The sequence below is a fragment of the Melitaea cinxia genome, chromosome 21 (assembly GCF_905220565.1).
Source record: "Melitaea cinxia chromosome 21, ilMelCinx1.1, whole genome shotgun sequence".
In the NCBI taxonomy this organism is placed as follows: domain Eukaryota; kingdom Metazoa; phylum Arthropoda; class Insecta; order Lepidoptera; family Nymphalidae; genus Melitaea; species Melitaea cinxia.
Genome location: NC_059414.1, coordinates 4,496,843 through 4,521,531, shown reverse-complemented (window position 1 = coordinate 4,521,531; position 24,689 = coordinate 4,496,843). Strand labels below are relative to the sequence as shown.

General features: G+C 32.3%; 1 protein-coding gene and 2 long non-coding RNA genes across 3 annotated transcripts in view; 1 reads left to right on the top strand and 2 right to left on the bottom strand.

Moving 5' to 3' along the window:
- Positions 1–1,265: 1,265 nt before the first annotated feature.
- On the bottom strand, positions 1,266–1,992 carry LOC123663833. The gene is made up of 2 exons (XR_006744711.1): positions 1,850–1,992; positions 1,266–1,738 (listed from the first exon to the last, which is right to left on the bottom strand). It is a non-coding gene; the product is annotated as an uncharacterized LOC123663833 (long non-coding RNA).
- A 26-nt stretch (positions 1,993–2,018) lies between these two features.
- On the bottom strand, positions 2,019–3,281 carry LOC123663834. Its single transcript, XR_006744712.1, has 4 exons — positions 2,890–3,281; positions 2,473–2,692; positions 2,209–2,371; positions 2,019–2,120 (listed from the first exon to the last, which is right to left on the bottom strand). It is a non-coding gene; the product is annotated as an uncharacterized LOC123663834 (long non-coding RNA).
- Positions 3,282–3,607: 326 nt separating this feature from the next.
- Positions 3,608–24,689, top strand: part of LOC123663832 (FHIP family protein GH13096-like) — a 28,561-nt gene continuing 7,479 nt past the window's right edge. The window contains exons 1-10 of the mRNA XM_045598467.1: positions 3,608–3,902; positions 5,645–5,815; positions 8,372–8,556; positions 19,358–19,427; positions 20,023–20,107; positions 20,335–20,443; positions 21,271–21,431; positions 21,869–21,999; positions 22,595–22,681; positions 24,111–24,299. Coding sequence (XP_045454423.1) covers positions 5,669–5,815; positions 8,372–8,556; positions 19,358–19,427; positions 20,023–20,107; positions 20,335–20,443; positions 21,271–21,431; positions 21,869–21,999; positions 22,595–22,681; positions 24,111–24,299 — 1,164 coding nt within the window. The 5' untranslated portion in view covers positions 3,608–3,902; positions 5,645–5,668. The remainder of the gene's footprint in view (positions 3,903–5,644; positions 5,816–8,371; positions 8,557–19,357; positions 19,428–20,022; positions 20,108–20,334; positions 20,444–21,270; positions 21,432–21,868; positions 22,000–22,594; positions 22,682–24,110; positions 24,300–24,689) is intronic.

Here is a 24,689-nt window from a genome sequence, read left to right as displayed (position 1 = left end):
AACCACGGGCATTAATTTAATTCACAATAAAGATTCATTCAGAAGTAGACGATATTGGATTAAGTTACATAATAATAATCTATTTCAATGCAATAAAGCTGCGATAGGAAGCTTAGTATAAAACTTCACAGTTAATATAACACTTATACATTTTTTATAACCTTTATTTTTTGTTCACATTTATTGTAAATGTACTTTAAGTAAAATATTTACGATGTTTACCTATTAATAAGATTCGAATATGAAATTACCTATAATAGAAATTAAAAAAGGTTCTGAATAGAAAGTATTTGCCAGATAGTGAAGTGTGAAGCGGAATGAAAACATTCAGAAACTTATCCGTTTCATATCGTTATAGATTCAATAAGTTACAGATACTGAGACTTTATCAGTAAGATGTGAAATTGTTTTTATAAGATCAATATTTTAACATCCCACGGCTGGGATTAGGTCTATATGTTTTCTTTTTTGTTCTGTGATACTAAATAAGTTAAAACTATAGCATTTGTTAGTGGTATTCTTCCCGTATGCTTCAGCATGTAATGCTTTAATATCCCACTGCTGTGCATAGGCCTCTTTCCCCCGTGTCAGTGCTTAAGTCAGAGCTTAATCCACCACGCTGCTCCAATGTGGGTTGGAAGATTTATTCCCTATCAATCGCTATCAGATGTACATGATAACAACAGGAACCGACGGCATAACATTCTCTTCGAGGCACGGTGGGGAGACTCAAAAGGACTGCACAAACAGACCACAGCAAACATCTGTATGGCCAATATAAATGTTTGTTATGTGCGGGGATTGAACCCGCAACCACCACCTTTAGCATTCTATAGCTTTTTTTGTATAAAAATTACATTATTGTCTCTCATTAATTATGAACAATATTATGCATATTTTGATATGGTTTTATTAATTTTTTTTTCAATAAAAATCATAAAAACACCACATTACTGTTTTTAATGATGCTTACAATATGTTTCTCCAAATAATTTATAATTATAAATACAACTTTTCTCAAAGTAAATTAAGAGTCAGTAAATAGTACTAAAATTATCAGAAATATATTATCCATATTATTAGACTATCTGTTAATTATTTAATTAACAATGAGACAATATAAACGTGGCCTTTGCATTGTGACTACTATACAGGTTTACTGGCGAAGTGGTGAATTAGTATCAATATTGAGTGATAGTTAGTAGAAATTAAAAATCAAAATTTGCTAGATTTAACGACATAGTAGTAAAATAAATAAAAAACAATTAAAATATCATATTTTTTTATTTCATAAAATTGCTTTATAAATGTATTTACATTATTACAAGTTCATTTGCATACAGTTAGATAATTACAAAAAAAATCTGCTACCTAAAACACATATCTATTGACTTACAAGATGATTTGGAATTTTTTAAAGGTAATGTAGATACTTTCTTTCTTTTCACACTACTACTAAAAGATGTACTTGATGCTTGTTTTTACTTCAGGTGTTACAGTTCTAGATGGAGCCTCGATTTAGGTGAATCTTTAAGTTTATTTTCAATTTTCACCGAATGTGTAATAGTATGAGATTTTTATTTATATTAAAAGAAATGAAAGAAAATATATCGTACCTATAGTGTATGTCAGTTCCTTTACATAAAATAGTCGCTTGCAGAGTTTCCATATACATTTTTATATCTTCTATAGATGATGTAGTATCAATAACAATTTCTGGTTGTTGAGAGAAAGAAACCTGTTGTATCAGAAATGATTATGTGAGCAAAACTTAATAAATTTTATAAAATGCTCTGTATGCATTATGAATAGATAAAATTATTCAAAAAAGCATGAGAAAATTATTTACCTTCACTGAAAGATTATTGGAAATAGTAAAATTCATATCTTATATAATATCAACTCTTCATCACAAGCAAAATAACACCATCCTTGGATCAGTATTGAGTGAAAATGAGCATGGATCTCTTCTAGTGTAACACATGATGGTGGAGACATTTTTTTTTTATTTTTTTTTATTTTATTTGGAACACCAACAGCACATAAGACATTAAATGAGTACAAAATGTACATTTCGACTAAGCCATTTACAGGTATTCACACATGTTCGAGATAATGACCTAATGTTGAAATTTATGTACAAAAAAATATTAAAATCTCGCAAATCTATAACAATATGATAAACATAATAATATCTAAGTCTTTTACATTATTAGCTGTTACAATCTCTGGTGATTCCATATGATGGGGTCCTGCTGGTTGAGAATCTTCTTTTAAATTGTTACCTTGAACGATTTTTAACAAGGGTTGTGTATAATCCAGGTTTTTCGATTGGTCAGTTATTAATGTCATTTTGCACTATTGGAACTTGCTGTAACAAAAAAAAAAAAACAACTTTAAAGTAAAGTAAACAGATTTGATATTTCTTATATTTCAATATCATCTAAAAATAATAAATTTTGGCATTCAAACCTCTTCAGAAATGTCCTTTTCCAAATCGTGAGGGTTTATTGGAATGACATTGTCATTCAAAAGAGTCCACCTTTCGCGAGGGATGATAATTTCAGCTCCATTAATAATCAATCGATCAATTTTCTTAATATCTTCTTCGCGAAAGTGCTTCTCACACAAAACTGATTTGGAGTCAATTGTTGTGATAAAGCTTTTACCCATTTTCCCTCAATACGTTATTCTGAAAGTGAATGAATAAATTTTGAGAATGTAATTACTTGCAAATCTTGTAATTAACCTTAATTTCAACAATTTCTTAAAAGTTCAATAAAGATTAATTTATTTAAAAAAACATGATTAACTAAGCAAATAATAATTTTACATATTCAGTATTCCAATGTACAGCTATGAATCAATAACGTATGAAGATATTATTACCTTTGGTAGTTTGGTACTTTGAATAAAGATGATTGACGCAAATTGTTTTTCAGTAATTCATTCTATTTTAGCGATCAGATGCTAAATCTCTTTTACATCCACGCACAATACAATGTTTCACCATTTTGTAATGTTTCTTTTGGTCAAAAATTAAAAAATTACGGAGCACGATTATTTTCTCACAAATGCCGCAAAGAAAATTTGTAAACATTGTTTACAAAATACATTATTCAACTAACTTCATTTACTTGTACTCATAAGCACATGACATAAACAGCTAACTTCACAGAGGCAACTTACCGTCAGCAGCGCAGACTGGTGGCTGAAACAAGTTTTTAGGGACAGGCGGGCTATGCTTTAGTACGTAGCGATCGGTCTCCTTTTCTCTATGCTCCATGTTGCATAGCATGGAGCATATGTTGCATAGATTAATCCTGGCTTCGGATATAAATAAAATTTGCTCAGAAAATAAAATAAATACTCCCCGCCGCCCAGAAGAAATATTAGCCAACCCAAGATTTTTTAAACCATTATTCAAGTTTATATGTTCGACAATAGAGAAGATATAATAAGGAAATAAAATCTGAAGTGTAGAAGTTTTTGTTTATAATTATATAATTTTATTGTCCTATTTTTAATGTGTAAAAATTGTACAGTTTAGAGCGAAGGACTTGAATCCAGCTCTCAATAAATTAAAAAAAAAGAAATTGTCATTTGTCAGTGATGTCATTTGTCAATTGTCATAGCGAGCTCAAGTACGGTTGTTTTCCTTTTTTTCTCAGTTGTATTAGTTTTTTTGTGAGGATTCGCTAGTTTTAAGTTAAAAGCAATACAAAACATCAATAATTGTGAAACAGACAGTGTTTCAGTATTGAAAAAGTGTTTTTAAAGTGCTATTGTTCAGTGGCAGTGACAAACCTCATTGATGCGTACTGCGTATCATGTAACTCCGTGATCTTGTGGTTTATTTTGTGGCTGCTGCATCTATTTCCGACCAAGCATTCTTCCTTAACGTACGTGCACTCATATTTCATCTCCTAATTTGAATTTATCATACCTTACACTAAAATATAAAAAGAATATTGGTTGTGAATGTATGATCATCCTTAAATTGAGAAATTTTGTAATGTCAAGGTCCATGTCCTTACAATATTGATGACATATTATTCATAGCATTGAATATATAAGTCATTCTAAATAAATGAGAGTATGTTTAAATTTAATTTGAAATAAACATTACGTTTTCAATTGAACATTTCGATAGCCATTTCAGAATATCTAGTACGTTAAATATATCGCTATACAAATAAAGGTCTTACAAATGAGATTTCACTGGTTAGTTATTGTTTATATTTTCACACAAGCTTTATCAGATACATCCACAATACTCCATACTCGCTTGTAATAACCACAAAGAGCTCTTGTTTTGACAGATAGTGAAAGTTCCTATCCATTCTGCCTATTGTATAGCACACCAACCTATAACAATAAGTGTATGAAAACATTCCTTTTTAATTATTATAAGTTACTTTCATAATTTCAAAGAAAGTTATAATTATATTTTTAGACTAATCATTATTTTATTAATTTCAAATATGTTGAACACAATATTAACTGAACAGAATCTAATAAAACATAATAAAACTTAATTTTATTATTCTTCCCAACATTGAACCTTGAATTAAGCATATGAATGCATCTTGTTATTTCGTCATTCATTAAAATAATTACACATAAAATACTTGTGAAGCAATTAAATTTCAAAAGCAGATCTATGTTAAAAAAGTTTCTATTTATAATTGGTGGGTATAACTTTAATTTCACCTCTTATAAATTAAAATTGTGTATATACCTAATTTTTTTTAATCTTATGATGTACACACATACACATATTTGTTAAGTTAATAAATATATACTAAATACAAATTAATACTATTGTTTACTTCTATATTTATTATGAAAATTGCACACACAATACTTCTGACATCGTTAGACATATTATATGTATAAAATTACAAAAAATACAAATCTTAAATCAACTTAATATAATGACAATTTATACTTTTTTTTTATTTATTTTTTTTTACATAGATAGGCTGGCGTTTGACCGCTATTTCACCTGATGATAAGTGAAAATGCGGTCTAAGATGGAGCACGCTTACCTAGAAGTAACCTATTCACTCGCGACTTAAAGATCCCCAGGTCATAGCTTTCGGGAAACACAGACGCTGGTAGAGAGTTCCATTCTTTGGCCGTACGGATCAAGAATGTACTAGCGAATCGCTTAGTGCGTATAGGGGGAATGTCAACCATATAAGGTTGACGTAACGCAGAGCGTCTGGTTGTACGATGATGGAAGGGGGAGGGGGGAATCAGGTCATGGAGTTCTTGCGCACACTCTCCGAAGTGTATCCGATAAAAAACCGACAGGCCGGCCACCCTACGCCGATGATGTAAGCTTTGCAGCTTTGTGGCGACCAGTGCATCGTCACCGATGAGCCTCCTGGCTCGTCTCTCAATTGATTCAAGAAGCTCCAGCTGGTACTTGGCTGAGCCAACCCAAAGATGAGAGCAGTACTCCATACATGATCGAACTTGTGCTCGATATAAATTCAGAAACTGTTCCGGAGTGAAGTACCGTCTCACCTTCGAGAGGACGCCCAGTTTTTTGGCAGCTGTTTACATTACATACTATCTTTAATGAATAAAAGTCTAATTAAGATAATATAAATTTAATTACATATTATATTTGCAGGGTGCCATGAAATAATTCGACAAGATGAGTTGGCTCAGAACCACATCGCTGAGCTTCGCGAGGCAACTGTCTCGGACACTTGACCCCCGTCACGACTACGAGCCACAAGCATGCTATAACTCATTTTGCAAACACTGGCAACAGGCTCACGATATTATTATAAAATCACAGGTAAATTGAGATCATTAAAATATATTATATAACATTGATATGCAATAATCATGTTATGTAATAATCCAAAAAATACTGTGTTATCTCTTAACTACATGTGTGGCAAAGGCTACAGTGTGCTGAGTAAGATTGCAGACAGTGGGGACTTTCCACTAATTGGCCATATGATGAGGATGACAATGTCCTACTTAGTATTAAAATATTTTTAATAAACTACTAATATAAATATGAGTATAATTTTTTTCTACTAACAATTTTCGGGATCCGAGTTGCTGGAAATCAATTATTTCTATTATTCTTTTATTTATTTCATTGTCCCTTTATTTATTCATCAATGAAAGGAATTAACTATATTATAATATTTATATTTACTTTACCAAATTAATTATATTACTTCTTATGTAAGAAAACCAATGAGTAATTATTTACATTAAAAGTTTTAATCATAATTAATGAATTTATCTTTATATAAATTCAGTTATCACAGTCAGTAGACAACGTTTAAATATTTCTAAATACTTAATTTTTTACATTGTAATTGTGCATTTTACTTCACACATTACTACACATTTATTAATAATTTATCAAATAACCTAATTTCTAGCAAGATAAAACAGTATCAGTTATTTTTAAATATTCTAAGCAAGAAGAAAAATAAATACATTTAAAATACACATATGTACATAATCAGCTATTAAGACCTTGGCCAACTTAAACATAATTATAATTTTTGAATAAATACATAATATATGAATAAATATTACACTTACTCCTGGCAATCAAACCCACGACCCTGGATCGAAAAGCACAGTTACTATCAACTGTGCCAACATGCCAGTCAATTATTACATAATATCTTTTATTTCCAGCTTGAACATGTGTTCAAATATTAACGATTCATATAACTATTGAGTTTTTATCAATCAAAAAAAATATTACTGAAATGAGAACACCATCAACGTAGGTATCGAAATCATGATTAATAAAATATGGATTATTCTGAATAACTCAAGAAATACTGTCAGATTTCGTTAAACCTCTGCTCTGTGCTATGGTACCACACTACAAGCACCAGCTTGCAAATAAAAAAATAATCTTCAAAATCTGTACACCCAGTTAAAAGCTATGAGCTAACACACTTAAAAAATACAGACCAATTGACCATATCCTTCTTTTTTCTAAGTTGGCTAAAAAAATAAATGTTTCAAATTGGATCCTATATTGTCCTATAATCAAAAGATGATTCGTTTTGCTATAAAGTTCATAAATAAAACAATCCGTTTTATTTTAGATGAAACAAAAGTTTTTAGTTGTATGTATAAAACACAATAAGTCACATCGAATGTCCATTCATGTATAGCTAAAGTGAAAAATGTTCATGTACAAATGAACTTGTATTTCTATTCAAGCATAACAAACAATCAAGAAGTATTCAATAAACAAACCAACACATTTTGCATGTAATGAGTTTTTAACGATGTGCTAAATCATTATGATACAAGTGTGATTTTTTTATATGTTAATGAGAATAACGATTAGTTCCTAGAAGCTAATTAACAGAATTATTTTGCATTCGTATTAATAACAATCGATTCATTCATATTAATAAATAATTTAATAGTCAATGAAATGTTTGAGTAATTAATAAAAGAGATAAAAATAAATCTTAAAAACAGAGAAGCACCATCAGTATCAGATCACGACCTTTTTTAACTTTACTAGTCAGTCATAGGACTATTCATGTGTACCTAATAAATTTACTGTAGCATAATGTGTGATGTTTGAAAATAGTTACAGTCAATTTAGAGACAAAAAAGCACGTTATTAATATTTCTACATTCCTTGTCACGGTTAGTGTTTACGCCACCAGTTCGATCGGCTCCCAATCTGATACCGCAGCGAGGAGCAACAGTGGCCGCCACCGGCGTCGACGGGCTCGTTCCCCGCACTTCGCAGCCCGCCGACCGTCGATCGAACTTGTGGCGTAAACAGTTAGCACTGACCCTGCTTTCTGCTCCGGATTCGAAACTTTGAATATCCTTTGGGTCTGGGTGTAATCTATATTTTTCGTATATATAACTACGTTGTCAAACAAGCGTACGGCTCACCTGATGGTTAGCGACTAGCGTAGCTTATAAACGTCTGTAACCCCAGGAGCATCGCAAGCGCGTTACCGACCCTATCCCCAATCCCCCCAGGAGCTCCGGTCACCTTACTTACCAACATGAACACAACACAGCTTGAAAGCAGTATTGTTAATCTTTGTAAGGTCGAGGTTCTACCCTAGTCGGGCTGCTCCATATTTTGAGCAAGAAAGAGTGTAGCAGTATAAGCACGGGTCAAATGCCCCTGGGGAAATTTATGTCAATTTTTTTTTGAAAAACTAGGGTGTTCAGAGGTGTGGTAACTTAGGGAAATGTTCCTCTTAAGACGGTGATTTTCGTTATCAAAATTTTGACATAAATTTCCCCAGGGGCATCTGACCCGTTCTTATACTGCTACACTCTTTCCTGCTGTGCCCTACCTCGGTTAAAGTTATTTATTTGTAACTTCCAGCCTCAACACTTACACGACGATGTTCTCGGTGTCGTGAATCACCTGGAACAGTTGACGACTCTGCTGGTGTTAGAAGCGAGGGCGAGGCAGATCAACCGCATGTCGAGCCCCGCGTCTTGCCTCGAATACCTGCTCAGTGAGAATCTGCTCGATAAGCTATATGAATGGGCGATATGTACTGGGAAGTGAGTATAATCTTTTTAAATAAATAGGTGGAATTTTGAAGTTAAATTTTTTTACACACGCTGGACTTTGAGAGTAAGCTGGAGGAGAACGTTACGAAAAGTGTGATTGGGGTAGGCGAACGGAGCAAGAGAGAGAGGTGCGAACGTACATTTTCTTTCTCTCTTTCTCTCATAGCCAGTAGTGCTTCATATGTCTAAGACACTGTGCAGGCCTATTATAAAGAAGATTTACTTCAGTCGTGGGGTCTAAAGCATTTTCGTTTTTTTTTTTCACGTATAAATGTAGTTATTCTTCACAGATACTTTATGACCTACATTTTTTTTATTGACTACAAACTTTATGTTCATATACCAATGAAATATTATTACAATAATATACTTTCGCTGCGCTATTACTTTTAAAGTAAAATAGGATATTTAATATACTTTTTTTACATTGATAATTATCTGTGATCCGTCATCAGTATGTTTTGTGGTTGAAAATTAAAGAAAAAATTGTTTGCTCGCAAACCAAACAAAACCGAATTACATTGACAAGTAGTACGTACGTTACCTACGTAGGTCTCTACCTCTGGGTAGTCGGTAAAACAAGATAATTAAATTAGCATTTTAAGAATAACTCAAAAATAATTCGTCAGATTTAGATCAAATTTTAATGGTCCTTACATGACAATCAGCTGCTTTTGATTAAAAAATGAATCATCACATATGAAACATAAAAAAAACATACAGTCGAATTTATAACCTCCTCATTTTTTCAAGTCGGTTACAAATAAAAAAAAAAATTGCGCAATTTTTTTAAAATTCGTATCACCATCGTACAGTGTGAATAATTCAGAACAGTTAATTAATTATGCTACGTTTGTGGAGACTGATAAGAGAACCCGTTATCACACATACCAGACTCGCTATATTTTAATTGGCTAGGCGTCCTAGAAATGAGTAATGCATGTAGCGTTTCAATTATTTTCTTATACATTCATTGAATATTGTGTATTATTTGGTTGTAAAGTAATATTATATTAATTTTATGTCGATAAAAGAATTTATATTACAGTATATATGTAAATACAAGTAAAATATTTACGATTTTGACTAGTCATTTCTGTTTCGAGGCATGTGGATTTGATTCCTACACCGAATTTAACTTCATTTATTTATTTATTTTATTAAGTCACATAAAAGCAAGAATATAAATTACAAAGATCAGTAAGATGCCACATATGGATGCCTCATACGAGTTTCACCGGATATCAGTTTCGACGATTTTATGAGCGTAACACTTTGGGTGTAAAAATAAAATAAAATAAAAATAAAATAAAATAAAATAGCCTTTATTGCTGCTTTTTTTCTTAATACTAATACATAATAATATATGCCTACTTTCTAAAAAACACAAAATGGTTTAATTAAATTTAACTTGTATTTGAATGATCGGCAACTGGGTGTTTATGTGGAACAGCTTGTCTGCCGACAAAGGCCTCCTCCAAAGATTTCCACGTATTCCTATCTTTTGCTAAGCGTGACCATAACGGACCAGCTATTTTCTTGAAGTCATCTTCCCATCTTTTCGCTTGTCTTCCTCTATTTCTTTTACTATCTCTTGGATACCATTCTGTTACTAACTTAGTCCATTTCTCTTTACTTTCTCTTAACATATGTCCCGTCCAACGCCATTTAAGCTGTCTGTAGACTGTGTTTACATTTTTAAATTTTGTTTTCTTTTTGATTTCTTGCAATTTGACTCTATCTCCTTTTTTTATGCCTAAAATACTTCTTTCCATTGAATTTTGGCAGACTTTTAGTTTACTTTCTTGTAGTTCTGTTAACGCCCATGTCTGGCACCCATATAGTAAGCATGGCATAATGCATATTTCATATATTTTCTTTTTTCCTTTCATTGGCATATCTTTATCTTTCATTATTTCCTTTAGAGACCAAAATCGTTTCCAAGCATTAATTATTCTTCGTTCTATTTCTCTATTCATGCAATCATCTGTAGATATAAGTTGACCTAGATATATATATTCATTTACATATTCTATTTTTTCGTTATTTACTGTTATTTGTTCATTGTTTAGTGTTTGTTGGGCGTTTGTCATAATTTTGGTTTTGGTTAGATTCATTGTCAGGCCGGGTTTTAGCACTTTCATCGGATAATTGCTGCAACATTAGACCTAGAGTTTCTGCATCCTCTGAGAACAAAATCAAATCATCAGCGAAGCGTAGATGGTTGAGATTTTCGCCATTTATATTGAGCCCCTTTTTTGTCCAGTTTAGGTTCCTGAAGATCATCTCCAGTACTGCTGAAAATAATTTAGGTGATATAGGATCTCCTTGGCGTACACCTCTTTTAATAGGAAATTCTTTGCCCTTAGATTCAAGTTTAATTTGTGCGGTGCTCGCTGTGTATACGTTTTTGATTATTCGTATGTACTTTGCTTCTACCCCTTGTCTTTTTAGAGCATCCCATATATACTCATGTTCCAATGTATCGAACGCTTTGTTAAAGTCAACAAACCCTATGTAGTATGTTTTATTATATTCTCTATATTTTTGTAGTATTTGTCTTAGAGTGTGAATGTGATCTATAGTTGAGAACTTACTTCGAAAACCAGCTTGTTCTTTAGGTTGGTTTTCATCTAGTGTAGTGGTTATTCTGTTTAGTATAATTTTTGAAAATATTTTGTAAACATTGGACATTAAACTGATCGGTCTGTAGTTTCCTATATCACCCTTGTCTCCCTTCTTATGCAGCAGTACGATTGTCGATTTGGTCCAGTCTTCCGGGATGGTTTCCGTTTCGAGGATTTCATTGAATAAATCTGTAAGTCTTGGTGTTATCGCTGGTAACGTAGTTTTAAGTAGTTCATTTGTGACTAAATCTGATCCAGGCGCCTTATCCAGTTTTTGTGTTTGGATAGATTTTATTGTTTCTTCTTTTAGAATTGATTTAATCTCCTCTTTATTTATTAAATTATTTTCCTTTATCACGTGTTCCCCTTTATGGCTTTGGTATAAATTTTTGTAGTATTCTGTAGCAATACCTAGTATTTCTGGTCTTTTGCTGGTTTTAACACTATTTTTATTCTTCATATTTGGAATCCAGTCCTTTTTGTAGTTCATTTCTTTTATCGCCTTCTTTATTCCTCCTGTTTTTTCTACATATTTTCTGAATGTTGCTAATCTTTTTGCTTTCCGTTCCTTTCTAAGTTGTTCGCTAATCTTTTTGCTTATTTCTGCTATCTTTTGGCGATGGATATTAGTACTTTTTCCTTGCTGTATGAGTTCTTTCCGTTCTTGTAATAATTGCTTACTTTTAAATGATATCGCTGTCTTGCTAATCATGTTTACTTTTTTAGTTTCTGTTTTTAGTTGTTTGAGAAATCTGTTGTATTTTTCTTGAGTAGATATACATTCTTTTTCACCATCATGCAAGGATATCTTGAGATTCTTCAGAAGTAAATCAGTACTACCAGTGCACTCGATGGCTTTCATAATGTTATTAAATTTTCGTGCTCTTTTAACATGTGTACTTGAGAGTTTTGCTCTAACCATTCTATGATCTGAGTTAAAATTCAAATTGCTTATAATAGACAAGTCTTTGAAAACTTTTGCATTGTTAGACAGAACATAGTCAATCTCATTTTTATACTGGCCATTAGGAGATATCCATGTCCATTTCTTTGATGGTTTTTTTTTGTAAAAACTGTTTAGGATGCTTAATTTATTTTCAATAGCAAAGGATACTAATCGTGAGCCGTTTTTACTTCTATTGCCAAATCCGTGATTTCCTATGATATATTCTTCTCCACTTTTTTGTTTACCAATCTGTCCATTAAAGTCACCCATGACTATTATGTTCTTGGATGCATTTGCAGCAGTGGATTGCAGATATTCGTAGAATTTTTCAATTCTTGTTATATCTTCTCTTCTATTTGATTCGGTAGGTGAATACGCCTGTATAATAGACCATAATTGTTCTTCCTCTCCATCTACAGGTAATTGAATGTTGAGAAGTGCAATGCGTTCTGAAATCCCTCTTAATTCAAGTATGTTTTTGGCGAGGTCTCTTTTTACCATAAATCCGACTCCGTATAATCCGGGTGTCTCCCCTATATGGTGTAGTACGTATTTTCCATGGTCTTCGATTCTTTCCCCAAATCTTCTCACTTCACTAATACCAATTATGTCCCATTTTATTTCATCCAATGCTAATTCTAGTTCCTGGAGTTTTTCCATGGTTCCTAGTGATCGACAGTTTAGAGTTGCTATATATATATCGTTATATTTTTTCTTCCTGTAATTTTTTATCTTTAGAGGGTCGTGGTCATTTTCCCCCACGAGGACCAGTCGGCTTGGGGGAGGTTGGTGGTTTTTAGTTATTTGGTTTTCAATATTTTTATGTTGCTGTGTTTTCCGGTTGCCGATAGCTGGTTGTTACTGCCTATTATCCGCTGTATATGAAGAAAGAGAATTGGATCGTCCTCTCATGACATCAAAGGCGTTACGCCTGTTATTGTGTGATGTCATCCAGGCTTGTTGTTTATTGGGTTGTGTATTATCTCGTGGTGATGAAGATATTTCTCTCTTTCTTTTTTCATTAGTTGTACTAGTTTCCTTTACTACAAGCTTGTCATATTTAAGATATGCGTAATTCCCTTTCATTCTTTCCTCTTTCAATTTAGCTTGTAAATTTTTTCTCTTCTCTAGAACTTCTTTAGAATAATCCTCTGTGATATATATGTCTTTAAAATTTTTTCGGACTTTCATTACTTCATTTTTCTTCCATAAATTGACAAAAGAACACTTTGGGTGTAGTATGTATTAAATTTAACATAACATCATCCACCAAGTTGTTTGTCAGTTTCTGAAATGAATGAATTGCTCTGTACGATAAGACCACTTTTTTATACTTTTTCTTATTTTTGTAATATATTTTAATATTTTTTTTCTGATCTACAATAAAGAATTTATAATTATAACATTATAATTATAGCAATAGGGTAGTGACCACGCGATAAGCCCGTTTGTTCCACGTAATATAATGCTTTATTATAGTATATTAACGTTTTGTATGTTATTTATTACATTGGAAATCGTACTATAGGACATTTGTAAAGTAATTATCATCAATATATTTCCCTCACGTCTCGTATTACACGCCAAGCAGTGCCAGGCTAAGTGACAACGTAAACTACTCATTTCTCAATAAGGAAAACGTGAATACAAACAGTGAATACTAAATACATAATGTCGGCTATCTGTAGACGCGAATATAGTAAAGAAATTTTATTATATGTAGTTAGTAGTATAAAGAGAATTCTCCATTACGTTTACATTTTTGAAAACAATGATATGAAAATCTTGAAGTCAGGTAAAGGTAAATTTTTTAAAATATCTGCTTTTTATCTATTTATTAAGTAACAAAATGATTATGCATATTAAAGCGTTGAGTGTGAAAGTAGCAATTAAAATTTGCATTTCCATTGAAATATGATAACAATGCATCGACTGATGTACTTTGTATCTTCAAAGCCCAAAGGTCACTCGCTCATTCATTGAACAATCAAAAAGTCTTGAAAAATTACAGATGAAGATTATGAATAAGAATCATCAATAATTCTAGGAAACTCACTCTGTAACACGATGTAACTGACACTACTTATAAGTTAAATTATATGTATTTATAAGCCTAAAGAAAGATAAGCGTTATATGGATTCACATAATTTTAATTTTGTTGGTGATCCATATAATAAATAAACATAGAATGGATGGTAAAATTTTGTTTACGACTTTGTTAGTTTTAGTCTTCTAAGTATAAGAATTTGTATTGAGGCTGTTGATTGTATTTAATACTAAAAAATTTTTATGTCTTGAAATTACATGATTTGTAGGAATAGAATGGGGATAAAGTTTCGTAGTACCTAATTGGTATTTTCAAGGTCTTAAACATAGAATGTGTTATGAGAATTGTTTGTTGGTTTTCAAGAAAATAAAACTTTTGTTAGATGATTACCAGCTACCTTAGATCAGTTCTTTAAGCCTGTTCTTATTTAGAGATAGTTTGTTTATAGTATAGTGTGCCTGAGTTTTAGTAGTAGTTTTTTATTAAATTCTTAAAATTTATTCAAATAGTGCCAAATGGTTTCCAATAGTGCCAAAATAGCACGACTGATTTCGCTAATGTCAAATAGATTGGAGAAGACACGAAGGTGATTGATCTAAGCGGTCGAGGTAACAATCTCGATAGGATTTTTAAGACCATAGAAATAAATTTCTTATTATTAATATAAATCACAAACCGTAAATTTTCTAGAAACTCAATTGTTTGTTTAATATTTAGTTTTCGATAAGCTACTTAATAACAATAATATATATCATGATATGTTTCGAGCACCTATCAGGTTATCACTTGATCATATTATATTATTCACAATTGATATTGAACACAATGAAAATGAAATCAATTTCAGATAAAATAAAATATATATTTAAATTATTTTTCGAAATTGTTTTTCTAGTTAAACGTTAGTTTGTCTCTCCGTCTCTATAAAGATAGATGTTTGTTTTTTAAATGAATATGAGAAAAATAAATATGCCTGCCTTTTACGTAACAGCAGACCATTAGAAATACATAGTTTCTTCTAATGAATATACTATGTAATTATTTATATAATTAATACTCTCTCTCTCTCTTGTCGGTCCCTCATGTCTGAGGATCGTGGTCAGCATCAGGGTTGCATCTGGAGCGGATGATGTGCTTCCACCGGTCTCTGTCCATGGCGTCTCTTACGACCGTGTATAACTTAGTGGCAGATGAGTTTTTGAAAACTCGTAATTAATACATACCTATATAAATAAGTACATTTTTTAGTTAGAATAAATAAGACTATTTGTTATTTTTCTTAACTTTAGTATTATAAACGAAAAAAACCGACTTAAATTACATCGACAAATAATACAACGGTACAGGAAAAAATAGTCAAGTAAATACGCATTATTCGATATAACTCGAAAAGTACTTCTCAAATTTCGATAGAATTCAAATAATCACTTACTTTTGAAACCATAAAAAATCGTGATTTGCTACTAAAATTTCTAAATGTAAAGACATGTTCCTACGTACGGTTACATACATTTTAATATTACGCTAAGATATTGAACTTCACTTAGAAGTGAGGTGGAGATATTAATGGAAGTCGCATCTACTTTGTACATGCTTTTGACGATTCAAAGTAATAAAATTAATATCATAGGATTGCAAATTTTGCAAATTTGACGCCGCGTTGGCGCAACGGTTACAGCCATTGGTTGTATTGATTGTACCTGTTGCATCGGCGGTTGCGGGTTCGTTCCCAGCACATGACAAACATTTGTATTGGCCATACAGGTGTTTGCCGTGGTCCGGGTGTTTGTGCAGTCCTTGTGGGTCTGCCCACCGTGCCTCGGAGAGCACGTTAAACCATCGGTCCCGGTTGTTATCATGTACACCTGATAACGATCGTTACTCATATTAGGGAATATACATATATCCGTCAACCCGCATTGGAGCAGCGTGGTGGGTTAAACTCTGATCCTTCTCCTACATGGGGAAAGATGTTTATGCTCAGTAGTGGGATATTACAGGCTGAAGCGAGCAAATTTAAATTTATCATAAGCCACATAAATTATTTAGTATTTTTCAGATGCTATTTTTAATATATTACATTATCGCAAAATCTATTACACATACAGAACCCGCAGTTAGAAGTCACACACCTTATATATAACACGCCTATGATATTTTGATTGACCTCGTTTATTTTTTTTCATATATTTACATCTTACGTAATAATATTTTTGTAAACAATCGTCCCACATAATTTACTTGATAACGATTGCTTATTAATAGTATGGTCATGAATAATATACAGGGTTACTTGTAAAACACCAACATCTTCGCAGGACAAGATAGCTAACATTATGTACAACAACATTTGTTCTACGACTTTTGACATAACTCAATACATTAATTAAAAATGATTTTTTAAGTTTTTATTGTACTGTCCTGACATTTGTAAGTCTATGTTTCATTGATTCATTCATTATCGAAAGGACGACGCGACGCTCGCGCGCGCTTGCACTGCTAATAATAATAATAAATAACACTTTCTCTGCCCGATAATTCTAGTTAATAAAATAATTCTAGTTAATAATATAAATTGCTTGGTGGGTTTGTATCACAGTATGTATGTCGCAGTGACTTAGGTAAATGTGCATGTAGATTAGCTATCTGAATTCTGAAAATCTAAAATATGTGAAAATTATTAACGTAGCTAATTATTATTCTTTAACGTTTACTAAGTTTAATTAAACCAATTTAATATTCAATATTGGTAGATAGGTATTATTCACTTTTCATTGTTTAATGCAGGCGTATTTAAAAAGTGGAATCAGCGTATTTACAATAATTAAAAAATAATAAATAATAAACAATAAAATAATATTTACAAACTAAATTCTTATTATAGTTCGCGTCATGTAAAAAGAACGCTGAAGGAAAATGGAGGGGGTGCGTTTGCGCATGCGTATACTCGCGCACAAAAGTACTATTGTTTTATTTTTTAATTAGGCTTTCACTCGCGGCTTCCCATAATGGTTATTGGTAGATACATTAAAAATAATAAAAATACCGGTGCGAATACTTCGGACTAAATAAGTATAATAATTATCACTTTACAAAATTACATTTTTTTTTTCAAACAAAAGCATTAACAAATTTTTTAGTTATTGAAATGTCGTATTCAAAAATATTAATTATCTGTACTCTCGATATTCGTATCTTAATAGTTTTTATGTATTTAAAATGATAAATTGATATTTTTTTTTAGTTATATAAATAAAACGTGAATTACGATTGACAGTGGTTTGTTTACCAAATAAGATTGTTTCAAAAAATGGACTGTATGAAAAAGTTTTTTCAAGAGTTGGCAGCATTGTAAATCCCCTTTTGCGCATTTTGACAACCAGCTTCTTTTTACATGACGCGAATTATATATTATAAATAATTTTTCTCACTTCTCTATGTAAAACTATTTCGTAATTAAAAACTTTTGTGCGCGATAATAATTTGAGTCGACGTCAAACTGTCAACCGCTGTCAACCAATAGCACACCGGCAAGCATGCGACACGTGATAAACACTCCCGTCCCCTACCCCTTACCACCAAATAGACCGATAAATCGCTTCTGCGCAGCTTCAAGGCCAGCGTTCTTTTTACATGACGCGAACTATACCTCTACATCGCGCACATAGCGTTCAAAATAGTCACCATCACAACCAACTCAGTGACCACACCTTAAAATCAGCTGTTCAGTAACATGTCCTAACACTTCCGAATTAGTTTTAATTTGATTGAACGCACAAATTATTTTGTCAATGAGCATGTCACCGCTCGTAATTTCGCGACCACACCATTGTCACGGCCATTCACGAGATCCCTCACATCCAATCCATCGACCGGTAACATTGTCTCACGGCTCGGTGTAGGTAAGTTCAGATACCTTAGCTACATATTGCCGACAGGCTTCTGACACATTGTCATCACACCTAGCCAGCATCCTCACCACCATTTCCGTGTATTCGACATTAGAATAGCGGTACGCCATGGTTATAAAATTACTTTAGTACAGATACAATACATCGATCGATACGAGTAAAATAAATACGAGAGGCACACAAAATCATATGACGCGGGCGCATCAAAGTCGCCGCGCCGACTGCCGCCAGTGTTGCCGTTAGGACAATCTAGTTTGTGGCTACATCAAAGAAAAAAGTTGCCAGTTTTGTAAATAAATCACTTCCGAAATTCCGCTAGAAGTGGCTAAAGTGTGCGTTTTCCAATTACAGAGCATAATATGACTCAGTGGAGCACAATGCTAAATTGTGCTGATGCTTAATTGGAACTTGAATTAGTTTTGAAATACACCTAAAAAAACCACGACGACTTTACTTTGAATTACTAACTATAATATACTAGCTGTGCCCCGTGGTTTCACACGCTTTAATTTAAAAAAAATGCGTATTGCGTATGCGTAAACAATAACAACATTGCGCTCCGTTTGACATTTTGACATGAGTAGTATTGACGTTATGCAAAACAAACTAGGCTCAACAGCAATAGCAATACGGTCCATTTTCATCCGATCGAACGTAAATTACGTTAAAGATAAACACTCATTCGGTAATCCCCCTGCCATAATGCGGATATTTTAGTTTGGTAGTATTGGTACCGTATGGTGGTATGTATTAGTCGGTAGACTTTTATAGTAATAAAAATGTGTATGTAGTAACAATCTAAAAAGCAGCCAGAAGTAGCTAGATTTATTTTGGTGGCTAAAATGGATTGTTTTTTTGGCTAAAACCGTTGAAAATCCGCTAGATCTAGCCACTAAATGGCTAAAACGGCAACACTGACTGCCGCGGCTAGCGAAATAGTTCAAGTTCAAGGGCGCTAGCGCCGCTCCGGCCCTTCCTTTCCCCGTCACATTCACACCCGCAAGTAGTAACTGTTTACCTAATATTTGGGTTGCGCGTAGAGTTTATAACATTCAAACGGAAAATTAAATTAATATTTTTTTTTGTATGAAAGTAAAATCTAACAAATTATCAAAAGTCGTAGAACAAATGTTGTTACTTATGATGTTAGCTATCTTGTCCTGCAAGGATGCTGGTGTTTTACAAGTAACCCTGTATATATTGGGAATTGTTTTTTTTTTGTTTTTTAGCATATTTTTTTACACCGTTTATTTGTTTTAGATACGAAAATGCAGTGCGATTGGAACAGCTCAAGTTATTCGGTAATCTCGTTAGTCATTACGGTTCACAGGTAAATTTATTCAAACTAAGTTTACCTACGTTCAGGGCCTGTTTCACTAGTTGCTGGAAACGTTTCTGTCACATATAAAATACTGTTAGGCTACCAGAAGGATATCAGAGGAATGTTAAGGCTGATAATTCATTATTTTATGCCTTAAGACTTATTTTGTATCCTACTAATAAGCTACAAGTTTTGGACAGGCAGGTTGCGAATATAAATGTTTGACAGATAAAGCGAATCTTTTTTTTTTAATTTTTATTTAATTAAGGCGTTTGATCACGAAGTGATCATGTCACCCCTATAGGAGCTTCTATACAATTAATCTCTAAAACAATCTATTTATTAAAAATATCGACGTCTTAATTCTATTAACACTAATTTATATAGCATCCTTGCCTCTCCAGGCGTTGGAAAGGCCAGAATACTATTCCATATTCCTGTGTCGAAAGAATTTACTTTGATTCGATGGTAAAAAAGAAAGATAAAAAATACACTTTTATCTGCTGGATACCTTTATGCGTCAGATAGCTTTAAGAACAATTGGTGAAACAGGCCTTATAGCTCATTAATAGGTATCTTAATCAATGTTTTAAAAAAATTATAGGTAATAGCTGCTGAACCATTTCTCCGACCACTGTTGAAACTTCTCAGTGGATTTAGAAATCAGTTGCCACCGCCTAATCTCGAAAGTAAGTAATATGCATCATCATGTCATGTATGTTTCTTTATTGACAGAGGTTGTGTAAGAAATCGCAATCAGTGATAAGACAGCACTTGTACTGAATGATTTGTGTATTGTATTTTTCTTTCATAGTGTTAAAGTGTGCAAATTAATAAATACATAATTTTATTAATAATTTGCTAATTTTACAATGAGTACAATTTCATTAGATATTATTTAAACGGTTATTTACAGGTCAATTGGTGTCTGTTCTGAACCAACTATGCGTGGTACTAATGCAGAATATGAAATTCATTGACCTTTTCTTCCTCATGACGCACACGCAAAACGGTTCGCAAGCTGAGTAAGTATTTTCTTATTATGTGAAGTTTAAAAATTATTTAATGTAACATATTGAGTTGTATCTAGCAAACTGTTTGAAGCTTGAAATTTTTTCTGTCATCTTCTGAATTTATTCCTAATTTTCTGTGTCACTTTTCATTGCCTAAGAATCATGTACAAAGAAATAGAAAGTTAAAAAATAAAAAGAAGGAATTGGTAATGTCGATCCCAATTTATGGATTAAGCTAGTGAAATTGGGCTCATGTTCATATACCTACATAAGTTAAGTAATACTGCTCTTAAATAGTCTTGTGATTTGCCAAAGCTTTGGGAGAGGGTCGGGGGGGGGGGAAGACGCTTGCCATGCTCCCTATGTTCCAGACGTTCATAGGCAGTATCCACTTATCATCAGACGGGCTGTGCTCTTATTTATCACGTTAGTGATATAAATAAATCCTCAAATCTTACATTGATTGATTTGATCGATTCAACCTGTAACATCTGCTGAGAATAGACCTCTTTCTCCAAGTAAATAAATAAATATTGAATAAACGCTTCACACTCAACAGCCCCAGTAGGATTTTTTTCTTAGTCGGGGATCTTAAGACACACAATACACAAGCACAAATGTCCAGACCCCGACAAACATCTGTATGGCCAATACTAAGGTCAGTCGTGAGCGGGGATCGAACCCGCGATCGCTAACAAACAGCCTGTGGCTAGGACCGTTGAGCCAACGCATCGTCAAATAGGAAAGGGATCGCAGCTTAATTCACTATTATATTACATATTTAGATATATTCCCTCCTATGAGTTTTAAATCTTACAATAATTTGTACTAATTCACAGATTCATCATCGGCCGTCTACTTCTGTCGTCGGTGCATATAGAAGGGTCCGCAGGGTCAGTGGCGCGCGACGCGTTTCTACTTTGTGCCAAAATGTCAGCAAAATGTCCACCGCTAGCACATTGCTTACTTGCGGGAAACGCGTGCCCTATATTGGCTACAGGTAATTTTAAATACTAGTCAAAATAGAAATCTATTTTTGTAATAAATTAATTATATTAAATTAATATTTAGAAACATTAAGTTTACTGACAAATAGACAAATTTTGTTATGTCTTTCTATTTTAAATTTTACTTTGTCTTAATATACGAGCTACTCTGGCAAGATACTTCTGCATAATCGTCTAATGAGCTCGAAGACGGCTATAATTTACAATAAATAAAATTCTACGAGGAAAAGAAATAATAAATAAAGGCTTAAAAATACAAAGATCTTTAGTCGTAGACTAGTATTAATTTTCCTTTTAAAGGCGTGTTTACATGCTCGCGAAAGGTATCATGCAGCGAGTCTATCAAAGTAGCTCGTTGTAGCTTGTAGCATTTGACGTAATGTAGTTAAGAGTCGAACAACTTATACATTACAAGCGAATCTTTCCCCAGGTCTCAGCGGTCTGTACTCGCTTTTGCCCCGTTCCCTGTCTGTCTCTCGCCTGACACCTGATGATGTAAACCGCGTCCACAAGCTGACTCTTTTCATTGACTCACTAGAGTTCTGCAACGCGGTCGCACAGGTATAGTAACTTGGACTGTGCAGCAATACTGTATTTTAACGAATACTGTGTTGTATTATTGTATTGTAACTTAGAGTATACATTAGGTACTGTATTCTTACTAAGAATGTATTACAGTATTGTATTGTAATTTAGTGTTACGATTATTTTGCAATATTATATTGTAACAAAATGAATAATAAATTGGCAAAAAAAAAAATATGAATTATTTGCAATATTGTTTACTAATTGAAATTCAGAATACATTTTACTTCTGTACTTAAACTTAGAATATTTTGATTAACTATATAGATACTTTAAGTGTATTTTTTATTTAGAAAACGTTTTAACGAATATTAATTTGTATGTATTCCTAAATTCCATCTTCTGTTTTATTTAAAAAAAAATAACTCAATATTGTAAAAATTCAAAACTTAATTTTATAAGCCGATAGATAGTTAGAAAGATAAATATAGATATAACTTTTCATTCCAAGATAAACATAGATATATATATTTATTTATTCTTCTAATAATCCAATATTTCGTACGAAGTAAAGTAATAATATACTAGAAGTACTGGTTATGTATAGAAAAACTTTAATTCCTAACTCCAGGTAGCCCATCCATCCATCAGGAAGCATTTGTTAGATCTCCTCTACCAAGGCTTCTTAGTGCCGGTGATGGGACCGGCGTTGTTACAGGTAATATTTGATACTGGGATGGGTATATTTGTGTGTGTGTTTATCGTCATTGGGATAGTGTGTGTTTGTTGCATGTACATACAAATCACTTTTGAATAGGGTAGATGACGTAACTGTTAAAAATTTGTTAAAATAAATATTTAAGTAAAATTATCTTCGTCGATTCTTGTTTATTCTGTTTTTCTCTTGTTTTCGGGTAAGATTTTAAATATAATCTTTAATTAATAGCTATACTACCATGTTTGATAACCATAAAATAATAAATTAAAGATTTAATAACGTATGATAAAAAATAATGTTTGTGTCTCTTTCGCACTACGATATCAAAAAAAAAAAAATAAAGAAGATATTTCATATATTCTTGTCATGTAACTCTGCCATAAAGTTTGAGAGATTTAAAAATTTATTAAGTTAATGATGATCCAAATTTATTATAATTTTGTTTGTGTAAATCATTTGGATTAAATAGATCTCTACCCTATGCAATGATCATCTACCCTACTGCAACTGATTTGAAAATATTTAATACTAACAAATTATAAAAAAAAGTTTGTGATCTGCAAATGTATTATATTATATGCTACAGATTTATATTTATATAATTATAAAATTATAATTACTTTTAAAAAAGTGAAGACAATTATATGGGTAGCTGACATTTGGTTATGGATATACAATGAATTCTCTATAACATGTAAAAAAATCATGTTAATATAAAGAGTTTTGATTTAAGTTTTTAACTTTTTTCGTGTTATAGAGATTCATTGATGCCAGTCATAAAAATTCCTCGTTTCACGGTTAAGTGACAGTGTATTGTGAACCTTTGCCAATCATCCTCAAGTCCTATTTCATTTGTCATTTTCGCTTCCACTCAAATCTCAATATAAAACAGCTTGTACATAATTTAATGTGCTATGAACATTATATAGTTTTTTGACGCTTTTATTTGTGAAAAGGGAAAACAATTTTAAATAAAAAAAAATAATAATAGAGATAATTCATATTTGTACCAACAAAATATTTTTCAAATAATACCAATCAATCAAGGACACTAAAATAATGCTATTTGTCTCTTGAGTGTAACCTAAATTTGAAACGTTTTAGTATTTCAACATTTAAATACATATTCTATTAATTAATTTAAAGATATAAATTAGCAAATAAACATCTCTTAATCAACACTTAAAACGAATGTGCAAGTAATATTCACACGCTTAAAATATTAACCAATACAAACTAACTTAAATTAATAACTTACTTATCAGAACTTAACCTAAATTATACCTACAATTTTTTTAAAAAGCACTATTAACTCCACTTTTATTTTTATTTAAAACACCCAAAAATCCTTGAAATATGGTCATCCATGTCCCAATAACTGTCACTCGACCGCCATCTTATCGTGACACGTAAATGTGAAACACGATAGAAGAGAGCGGGTTCTTTGCAGAGTGGTTGCTCCGAACAAGCGACGGCAATGGCATATCTAGAATTGTTATTGCGTTGCGTAACTTCCGGTGGACTTTTGAGAGTGATCTTGCATTTCCTGTTCGCATATGAGTATGATGGGATCAAAGTTATCGATGTCCTACTTGGGAGATTGGAAGGGAATAATCAAGTGAGTCTAATTTACTGGTATTTTCTTATATAACTTGATTTTTGTGGATATTTTTATTTCGCTTATATATTCTAGGTTATGTTATAAAAAGAAGATTCTAGAAAAAAGTAATTTTTACCTTATTTCTTATCATGTAACAAGAAAATTTTAAACAAAAAATGTGTGCTCTTAGAGGCGTACGTAGTATTTGATGCTAACATTATTAAATTTATAATAACTGCGAAACAGTGTTACCAATTCTGCCCTGCAAAATATAAAATCAGAATTGGTAGTCACATAAACTATAGTGATGTTTTAAAGATACAGGGACTGAGTTTACAAAGCGTTGTCGCAGCGGTTACAGCACTGGTTGTTGCGCTGGTGGTCGCGGGTTCGATCCCCGCTCACTAC